The sequence below is a fragment of the Etheostoma cragini genome, chromosome 15 (assembly GCF_013103735.1).
Source record: "Etheostoma cragini isolate CJK2018 chromosome 15, CSU_Ecrag_1.0, whole genome shotgun sequence".
NCBI classification, from domain to species: Eukaryota; Metazoa; Chordata; class Actinopteri; order Perciformes; family Percidae; genus Etheostoma; species Etheostoma cragini.
The window spans coordinates 24,610,091-24,621,132 of record NC_048421.1 but is presented as its reverse complement, the minus strand read 5'-3'; the positions used below and the strand labels follow the sequence as shown (position 1 = coordinate 24,621,132).

Here is an 11,042-nt window from a genome sequence, read left to right as displayed (position 1 = left end):
CTCACGCCGCGCAGCTGCCATTCTCACACCACGCAGCCGCCACACAACTGACATGCCACGCTCACGCCACGCAGCTGCCCCGCAACTGACACGCCACGCTCACGCCACGCAGCCGCCACGCCATGCTTACGGCACGCAGCCACCACGCAACTGACACGCCACGCAGTCGCCAGAATCTGCTGTTGTATTTTTGAAAGAAATGTTACCGTGGCGGGCCGCCACCACAACATCAACATAGAGGAAACAGTGTCAAAGCTAAAGATCTCTCCCCCTCCCTGCAGAGGATCTCCCCTTCCTCCAGTCTGGCCAGTAGCTGCACCTCCCCCTGCTCCACCCTGCAGCCTCCTGCTGGAGGGGAGGGCACTGACGACAACACGCACGCCTCCTCCAACCACGTCTCCGTCACCTCCCCCACCTCCACCCTGGAGAGCAGAGACAGCGGCATCATAGGTGACATAGTGTACTGCCCATTAGGGCTGAACGATTCATCATTTTCATGAATTAATCAAATGGGAACATTTAGTTGTTGTTTGGTGTGACGTTTTTTATTCCTCTACGTATCTATGTTCTCATACTTGCATAAGAATGCGGAGCAGTTTTGATAGTGTTTAATGGTAGAGTGCTCCGTGATATGTTGTATTTGTTACACAATGAATTATGTACTTTTGCTATACTTAAAAAAAATTATCACATCTGGCTGAAAAATCGCATTAAGATTGTTTTCCCCAAATCGTTCTGTCCTACTGTCCATACAGCTTCTTCAAAAGGACACAGTTAAAACTCTAAAGTCAGGGTCTCCACAGGCCCTTAAAAGTCTAGATTTCAAAATCCAAATCAAAGGCCTTAAAAAGTCTTAAATCAGCTAAAGTATTGTGTCTAGGTCTTAAATCGGTTTAACCAGGTCTTCATCTTTCTCAGGGCCATGTTACCTTGCTCTAATGCTCATTCTAACGCTCCCGCAGCACTTTACTGCGGTTTTTATTTTTTAATTCTGTGGTATTATAGTTCTTTTTTTCGCTAGTCCAAATCGAATATGTATTACAACTACAAGTATGACCAACATGTTTACAACACTTAAATTGCAGCCAATCAGCTTCCGTTGACTGGTGACATAGCTTTTGTTATAAGTCCTAGAGCCGCAGGTCGGAACCAAACCTGCGACCGCCACGGCTAGTACCGAACCTTCATACATGGGGCGCACGCACTACCAAGTGGGCGTCCCAGGCGTCCCGCTCTTCATTTTAATTTGATTCTGGCCCCGCCACCTTCTTGGCACCTCCTCGTGGTCCCTCCCAGGGTGACTAGACACCAGTCCTCTAAGGAGGATGAGGAAGTCGGAGAGTTGTTTCAGACGAAGTTTCCCGACTCTTGACATCTGAGGTTTTAGTTTTGTTTTAAATGTTGTGAAATAGGTCTTAAAACGTGTTAAAGTTGAGCTTTTTGTCTGTCTGTCCCTTGCTCTCTCTCTCAGCCACGTTGACCAGCTATTCTGCTGAGTCAGCAGCAGAGCGGGACGACAGCTGCAAGGATCCCGGTGACGGTTACCGTGGCAGCAGCCTGAATTTGTGGCAGCAGGGGGGCCGGCCGGTGGTGGCCTCCAGCTCCTCCTCCTGTATGGCAGCGGTAGGAAGCGCCAACGACGGCTCTCTCTACAGGGTGGAGGACATCATGGCTGCCTCCACCTACAGCCTCAACAAACTCCACCCAGACCGAGGCCCCGGGTCCGCCCTCTCATCAGGCTCCACCCACTCCATCCCTCTCTACCTCATGCCCCGGCCCAATTCAGTTGCTGGTAAGCCCATCGATCTCGACGACGTCCCATTTACGGGATAGTTCCTGTGCCGCAGGAAACTCCTCAGGATGTCTTTCCCCTTTCTTTAAATCGACTTTAAACCGCAGTCGCATCGTTGACCCCAACCTCTGAGCCACACAACAGACTGGAAATTTGGATCATGCAACAAAGGCAGGCCTGCTCGTCCCGTTGCCTCTAGATTCTGCATTCATATGCAAATATGTCTAAATAGAGAATAACAAATGGATAAGCTTGCATTGCCAGACTCCACCTGCTGTGGAGTAAGGTCTGGCTCCTCCACTCATACATTCACAACCCAGTCTCCCTCCCATCTCGTAAAATACGGACGCTCGGTCAGGTGCCTTTGTCGTTGGTGTGGATAACGCGCTTGCTCCGGACTATTGGCGTCCCTTTAGGTTAAGGAAAAGCTCGTGGGGGGGGGGGTTACTGTTCCGTGCGTGCGTCCGTGCCTGCGTGTGTGTGTGTGAGACTCTAGTGGTTTCCAGGCCTGCAGACACTCCCACACACTGCTTTCCTGTGAGGAAGGAAATGCATCACTCTTTCTCTCCTGAAGTGGGTTCACTGGTTAATGGTGAACAAACAAAGCCTTGCTACCACAATCATTACGGATGTGTCCACTCTGGGTAGAAAACAGGACTTCTAACAGGCAGCGGCATGTGTAGTTTGCCACAGGAACGGCCGAATGAATGACAGTTAGACACAAGTTGCAACATTTAATTAAAAAGAGGGAGAAAAGGAGACTGACAGCAATCCCATGTCCCAGAGCGGTGCTGGAGACAAGAGTTGGTTAGCCTAGCTAGCCAGCGTTAAGACTGAAAGCAGGGGAAACCTTAAGCTTGGCTTTGTCCAAATGTTGGGAATGCATACCAACACGTCTAAAAACGAGGTGATGACGAGCTCCATGTTTGGAGTTTATGTGTGGATACAAAAACCACCAAGTGGAAGACAGAGACAACGCCAGGGCCACACGCTCCCATCTCAGCCTCCCTCTCCTCTTTTCCTCTCGCTCTGTCTCCATAAAAACTAAAAAGGAAGGAAGTGACATGTATGACTTTTCTCAAAACACAAACCACACACACACACACATACATACACACAGGATACATGGCACAGCCAGCACTGCTGTCCTCGGAGGCGTTAGGATTGAGTATGGATTGATTGGATCTCATTTGGGTAGGTTTTTATCCGGTCCATGTGTCCGTGCTTTGGTAGCTCTCTAATCAGCTTCATAGTGGCTGTAGTAGAAGTCTCGACACTGCACCCCCCAGACAATATCCTACTAACCCTGCCGGTTCTTCTCATCTGCCTGACCACTGTGGGCATTCACACAGTTTGGAAACTGACTTGTTAGTTTTTTAAAGTCTGGATTTAGTTTGTGGATGTGTTTAGATATTTGCATGCAGGTTGTGGATTTATATGTTGTGGCGACCCTGGAAACTGAAGCAATAGGATCGGCAGATTGCCAAGCTATGCGTCATTTAGGAACATATGTCTACAACGTGATGTTGCCAGGCAACCAGTAGAGAATCCTGGAGTTCACAGCTCAAGGCTTAACAACTAGTCTGGCACATTATGCCCTCGTAAAAATAACACCTGTTTTTGTTCCTTTCCTCACCTTTTTGTTACCGATATCTAACATTTGGACAGAATTAAGCTAGCTGTTTTCCCCTGGTTCCACCAGTCTTTGTGCTAAGCTAACTACTAGCAAATGAGTCACAGTCAAATACCAGTGTTGGGAGATAGAGAGTCTGGAACCATAGGTTTACAAAAGCGTACAAAAAAGGATATTCAAAAAGGCAACCAGATGAGCTAGTTACTGCATCGCACGTCAGGTGTGTGTGTGTGGGTGTGGGTGTGGGTGTGTGTGTGGGGGGGGATTTAAGAGGCATTGGATTGTTTAAATATTATTACCAAATTTGATTATTTACATGACATCAATATTTAACATTTTTGACATATCAAGGTTATTGTCAGGGATGGAGTGCTCTCTACTCTCTGGACTCCTGACTCAAATTGGACTCGAGCACTGAGGACTTGGACTTGTGCTTGGACTCATGGATTTCTAATAATGGACCCCTTTTGTGTGTAATAGGCAGTGGGTACTCAAGTCCTGGATTTGAGTCTGATTCAAGTCGTTAATCTTTGGACTCCTGACTTTACTCAAACTCGGGTAATGGTGACTCGATTAGGACTTAACTCTGACTCTTCTCTGGTGAACCGGACTCGGACCCCAACACTGGGGACTCGGGACTCTACTTGGACTCGTGCACTGATGAAATCGGATTCAGAAGTTAGATCAGTGCTTCTCAAATAGTGGGGCGCGCGGTGCGATTCCTGGGGGGGCGCGTGTGTTAGCAGTGGCGCAGTGGCGCCCTCATTGTTACTTCTGTCACGTTTGCGACAGTGCAACATTATACGACTTCCAAGACAACAGGTGTGCCTTGGTTAGCGGTGTTGAGTCAACAGAAAGCTCCGACTGCGTTCTGTCTATAGCCTCCGTTATTTAACATAACAACCCCCAACATGAAAAAGCTTTTAACAGGGATGAAAAGAAAAGCGGAGAGAGACAAAGATAATGAGACAAAAGAAAGTCACCCGAAAGCTAAGACCAGGAAATACTACGAAGCGTATCTAGCGCTCGGCTTCACTGTGACTACAGTTGGAGAAGAGGAAAGACCGGTGTGTTTGCTGGGTCAAAAAATGTTATGCAGAGATGGAGAGTCACGGTGGGGAGTGGGGGGGCGCGAATAGTTTTCTTCTTGCTAGCGGGGGCGTAACAGAAAATAATTGAGAAGCACTGAGTTAGATGAAGTTTCTGACTACTTTCATGTGTAATAGGCAGTGAATAATCAAGTGTTTGAAGTCTAAAGTATTGATATTAGTATTAGTATCTGCAAATCCTGTATTGGTTGTGCTCTCACTTCTGCATGGCAAATGGATCTCAATTATACAATACACAGTATATTTTATCAAGGAACAAGATAAGATGAGTAAGACTACCTACTACTATAAACCCCAATTCCAATAAAGTTGGGACGTGTAACACTTAAAAACCAAATACTACAATACTTCTCCAACCTATATTCAATTTAATACACTACAAGGACAAGATATTTAATCTTCAAACTGATCAACTTTTTATTTTTTGCCCAGAGGGAAATTTTTTTAAAATGTGATGCCTGCAACACGTTCCAACAAGGCTGGGACAGGGGCGACAAAAGACTGAGAAACCAAAGGAACGCTGTAAGGTTCCCCAGCTAAACCGCTTCATTGGAAACATGGAAGTGTGCTGATTGGGTATTGTTCACAAGCTAGCACGGGGCGAAGTTCACCACTTTGTGAACAATTGTTTGAGCAAATAGTCCAACAGTTTAAGAAAGATACTCAACGTTAAATTGCCATACATTTAGGTATTTCATCATCTTCAGTCTATAATAAAGAGATTTCAGAGAATCCGGAGAAATCTCTGCACGCCAGCTTCTGTGATGGTATGGCGGTGTGTTAGTGCCCATGGCATGGTTACTTGAACATCTGTGAAGGCATCATTAATGCTGTAAGGGGCATAGCGGTTTGGTAGTGAAAGAGGGCAGGCAGTAGACCGGCCTCCCATTAAAAATGTAGGGCGCATTATGAAGCAAAAAATACAACAATAGAGACCCCGGAGTGTAGAGAAATTGAATTCGTACCTCACACAAAAATCCCCCCCCCCGACCCAGGTTTTTTGGAATGTGTTGCCGGCATCAAATTAAAAATGAGCAAATATTTGCACAAAACAATAACAGTTATCAGTTTGAACATTAAATATCTTATGTTTGTAGTGTATTAAATTGAACATAAAATGGAAAGGATTTGCAAATTCAGTTTTTATGTATGTACCAAGTTCAGTGGAACTGGGGTTTGTATTATTGTCTATGCGGAAAACAAACTTTCTTCATCACTCTCTCTCTCTCTCTCTCTTTCTCTCTCTCTCTCTCTCAGCCACTAGTTCTGCCCACCTTGAGGATCTAGCCTATCTGGATGAGCAGCAGAGACACATCCCTTCAAGGACGTCCCTCAGAATGCCCAGACAGAACTCTGGGAGCCGTAGTCAACAGGACCAAAGAGGTAAAGGCATGCAAAAACACACATGACTGTTCTTTCAAATATACCTTACTATATACCAAGGTAAGGATGGATACTCAGTTCTGATTGGCTGCAAGGTGTCAGTAAAAAGTGTTTTAAGACATCTACTAAAGGAGTTCCGGTGAGTGTTGCGCCACAATCAAATGAAAAGAAAGAGGAAAGGTGAATGTGTTATTTCCAAGACGGTGTAGCCAGTCCTTCAGACCCTAATCCTCAGAACACCACAGGATGGCGCTAACACATAGGCTGCAGGTGTTAAGTTACAACTCCCCTCTAAACCTACTTTGTTATCTCACTTCCTGTTCACTGCTTAAGCTGCGGCCAATGGTAACGGATCATTTGTCTGTGAAAATCCGTGGTTGGGTCCGAAATCGCATACTCCGCATTACATACTCAAGATGTATACTATTGTTCAACGTACTCTGTGTAAATCAACAGCAGTGTCTATTTACCTTCATGCCATTTGAAGCGCGTTACCATGGTATCCCTGTCGACTTTAGATTTAGCGGCATCACCAGATAATGTTTAAGTTACTGAAAAAGGTAAACAGTCGCAGGTGGTCTAGCCAGCTGTCTGGATTTACCCTGCAGAGATCTGAGGACCAGGTAACCATAGTCCTCAGATTGGACAGATAGTCTAGCTAGCTGTCTGGATTTACCCTGCAGAGATCTGAGGACCAGGTAACCATAGTCCTCAGATTGGACAGATAGTCTAGCTAGCTGTCTGGATTTACCCTGCAGAGATCTGAGGACCAGGTAACCATAGTCCTCAGATTGGACAGATAGTCTAGCTAGCTGTCTGGATTTACCCTGCAGAGATCTGAGGACCAGGTAACCATAGTCCTCAGATTGGACAGATAGTCTAGCTAGCTGTCTGGATTTACCCTGCAGAGATCTGAGGACCAGGTAACCATAGTCCTCAGATTGGACAGATAGTCTAGCTAGCTGTCTGGATTTACCCTGCAGAGATCGGAAGACCAGGTAACCATAGTCCTCCGAAATCCACCAGAGGTTAGAACACCAACACAGAGAGAGAGGACGGGGACGGACATCCAGCTGAAAAGAAAGACGTCCAGGGGATGTTCCAGTGCACCTGAACAACCCGCTAAATGAAGCGTGGTCGATATGAAATATTTGGACACCTTGTTGGGCATTAAACCTTACACAAACAATGTTCTATTACTCTTCTCCTCCTCCCTCCTCCTCTCGTCTCCTGCAGTTCGTTTCACTCCCTCCCTCAACCTGAAGCCCCTCCACTTTGAGGTCCCGGGTCTCTCGTCGGATTGGCTGTTCACTGGCAGGGAGTGGCTCTTCCAGGAAGTGGACGCTTGTCTTCGCAGTGGTGATCCATCAACCAGTCAGGGCGTGGTGATCATCGGCAACATGGGCTTTGGCAAAACGGCCATCATCGCCCGCCTGGTGGCGCTCAGTTGTCATGGAAACCGCACGTCGCCAACTTCTACCAGCAACTGGACCATGCCTAAACGTAAGCAGAGAGACGTTTTATAACACGTCTATATATACAAATCACGTTACCAGTGGAACTGTAGTGGAACTGGTGTCAAGACTCTTATCCACACCTGGGTTTTTGCTGCATAGGGGAACTATTGGTATCCCCCCCAAAGAAGTTTTAGCCAGTCCCAAAGGAAAATCAGTGCCAAAATGATACGTATTGAGAGAAAAAAATCGCCAAACAAATCCTCGTTGACTGTATTTAATAGCAATTTACAAAGCAACAGTGGAGAAAGCAGAACATAAAGTTATCTCAGTTTTACTGTCCAGAGTCTGGCTGCGTCGGTATTTAGATATGAATGTATTAATATTACTATTACTGCTTTTTAAGCAGTTTTGTTGATTGGGGTTTCCCTTCCTTAATCATAATCAACAATTCTGTTTATCAAAGTAAGAAATAACAGGGAAAAGCATTGATTTCTGACAGATAAATACACTGTACACTGTAATTATCATGATGATCATGATGATCATGCTTCCTGTTGAGCGTAGGCCACAGCAGGGAGTAAGTTTGGGGCGTGTCTTCGGGAACGCATGCTGTACACTTTTAACTATTTTTTCAAACTCAGCCGGCCTCTATAATCAGTTTCCTTTATCTCTTGACACTCATGGATGATCACACCGATTTTAATGTCTATCTGCGATTGACCCCAACACATGACATCGCCTTCAACATGAAACATATTGTTCCCAAATAAACCCTTCACATGGATAAGATATATAATCCAGTGTATGTAACAAAGTCTAAGGTTCAGACATTGTAAAGGGTGAACACGTAGACTTCCATTAAAGCCTTCAACTTGCTGTAAGTGCATTCCCGAACAAGTCAGGATCCAGTTTCCATGAATCATGACCATGCCTGCTGATGCTAATGATGTCTGGATTAATAGTGGTGTGTAAGCGAATAGGAAGACATTATTCAGGTATTAACACATAATTTCTTGTGACCAGATCCAAACAGCTGACCTGCCACCCATGGAGGTGCAGGGGTGGAATGTAATTAAGTACAGTTACTCAAGTACTGTACTTAAAGCTATAGTACTCACTTATCTCACGTATTTACAATATGAGACATTAAAAGCTACAAGCTCAAAGATTTTACGTTTCCTACTTTTTGGAAACACCTATGGTGATTAGGGGGATTTGCAGGTGGGTTTGCATCTTACCACCCAGAATTTCGACATGTAGTTCATAATACTTCAAAAACACGGGCTTTCGTCAGTGGGCCATAGGCTCAGTCCCCGTGTTATCTCATTGTATTGATAGATTATAGCCAATAGATAGCGACTTAACAGGAATTTATTCAACCCTTGGGTTGTCTTCCTGTCGACTATACAACTTGCTTTTTTTACACTAACATAAACTTATTCCCACTAGTTTTACACCTTTTTTTGGAACTAATGGTCAATGGTTCTGATTCGGATTCACAACATAATTCTTGAAAAATGACATCAAAGAAGGGCTCTTTCATAGTTTTTTTTATTGAAAATGATTTAAACTTAACAATTTCATAATGTTTTGAAGTACTTCAATATATAATAAGTAAACCTAAGTCACCTAACACACAACTACAATAATTTAATAATAAATAACAGTTACCCTTTTAACAAGCAAGAACAAAATCATTGTTGAGTTGTTATGCTAACAGAGCCCAGAGGGAAAACATGGCTCTTAAAAGCAGCCTGCATTTACGGCAGCTAGCGGACCGTAGACCACGGAGAGCGGGGGGGGGGGGGGGGGGGGGGGGTTACATCTGTTTCAGTGCGGCAGAGGGAACACATGTCCGTTGTCACATTTTGTGGAACCGAAATGAGAAAATGAAATGAGCGTGCTAATCTGGTCCGATTCTTATCGTTTGGATAGAAACTGGTTCCATAGTGGATCCAGGTTTTGGTACCCAACCCTAATTTCAAATGATGTCCCTAAAAGGAAACTTCTGTTTCACCTAAAAAGATAAATGTCTGTTGGTTCAGCCCATTCAGTTTTATTGCTGCAAAATGGGAGTGTCAAGCAGACTTACTGACCAAGACATGCTGTATGTAATAATAGATGCATCATTTTTTTGTTTGTGTATTGATACAGTATTGCCACAGAAAATATCCCGATACTATGCTGAATCAATTTCCTTTCCCCAGCCCTGTATTCATGGGTTTCCTTTCACTCACTTTCACAGATGTAGAGGCAGTTTGTTTGTCCCACGACTCCCTGGGGAGAGGAGGAGGAGGAGGAGGAGGGGGGGGAGACGAAGGAGGGGGAGAAAGCTGTCCCGGGACTCCAGAGATGAGGAGAAGACAGGAGGAGGTGCTGAGGAGGCTGGCGGGACAGGTAGGATCTACTGGATCACATAAAACAGCTTAACAGTGGCTATGTTTCCATTACTTTATTGTTTATAACCAAAATCCTCATGGAGAAATTGAATGGGGAGAGGCATATATTTGTGGAAACAACAATTTTTTTCTTTTTTGAATCTAAAATATTTGTGAGTTTGGAGCCCATATAGTTAGCGTAGCTTACCCTAATGGGATTCTAGGTGCAACCTGCTATTAGTCTCACATTGCCAGACCTTCCTCCACTGCACAGCAACATTCTGGGATGGAGGAACAACGTGCTCTGGTGTGTTGGTATCTAGTCCTCAGAAACCCCCCAGAGGTTAAATGTCAACACAAAGAAAGCCCAAGGCAACAGATATCCGGCCTGAATGGGCGAAATAAGACTTTGCGTCAGCAACGAAGCAATCCCGTAGGTGGAACGTTCAGGATATGGATTAACCTGCTATTAATATGGATGTTATACAAATAGCCTCTCCACTGATTTGTAATACCTAAACAGAAACATTTGATCGCAACATTTCTCTCCAAATCCACAAGAAGCCACCCAACGTCTCCTGCTCGTATGTCTCCCTGTCTGCTTTTGCAGGTAGTCTCGTATCACTTCTGTCAGGCTGATAACTGTCCCACCTGTCTGGTTCCCGAGTTCGTCCACAACATGGCGGCGATGCTCAGCGACGCCCCCCAGCTGTTGGCCTATCGGGAGCTGCTACACCGGTCGCCACAGCTCCAGAGCACGCTCAGTCTGCGCTCCTGCATCCAGGATCCGAGCTCCGCCCTTCAGAAAGGGATACTCCAACCACTGGACGCTCTCTACACAGGTACACTCAGAGTACTGGATTCTGATAGCTTCACTGCTGTAAACACAAGAGATCTGTTCTATACTCTTAGTGGTCCCCTAATACTGTATCTGAAGTCTCTTTATATAGACCTTAGTGGTCCCCTAATACTGTATCTGAAGACTCTTTTATATAGACCTTAGTGGTCCCTTAATACTGTATCTGAAGTCTCTTTATATAGACCTTAGTGGTCCCCTAATACTGTATCTGAAGTCTCTTTATATAGACCTTAGTGGTCCCTAATACTGTCTCTGAAGTCTCTTTATATAGACCTTAGTGGTCCCTAATACTGTATCTGAAGTCTCTTTTATATAGACCTTAGTGGTCCCTTAATACTGTATCTGAAGACTCTTTTATATAGACCTTAGTGGTCCCTAATACTGTCTCTGAAGTCTCTTTATATAGACCTTAGTGGTCCCTAATACTGTAT

At 45.0% G+C, this 11,042-nt stretch overlaps 1 protein-coding gene across 1 annotated transcript in view; it reads left to right on the top strand.

Moving 5' to 3' along the window:
* Positions 1-11,042, top strand: part of tanc2a (tetratricopeptide repeat, ankyrin repeat and coiled-coil containing 2a) — a 37,866-nt gene that overhangs the window by 5,914 nt on the left and 20,910 nt on the right. The window contains exons 3-8 of the mRNA XM_034894503.1: positions 282-450; positions 1,472-1,792; positions 5,792-5,917; positions 7,154-7,420; positions 9,620-9,771; positions 10,363-10,605. Of these exons, the coding sequence (XP_034750394.1) occupies positions 282-450; positions 1,472-1,792; positions 5,792-5,917; positions 7,154-7,420; positions 9,620-9,771; positions 10,363-10,605 (1,278 nt within the window). The remainder of the gene's footprint in view (positions 1-281; positions 451-1,471; positions 1,793-5,791; positions 5,918-7,153; positions 7,421-9,619; positions 9,772-10,362; positions 10,606-11,042) is intronic.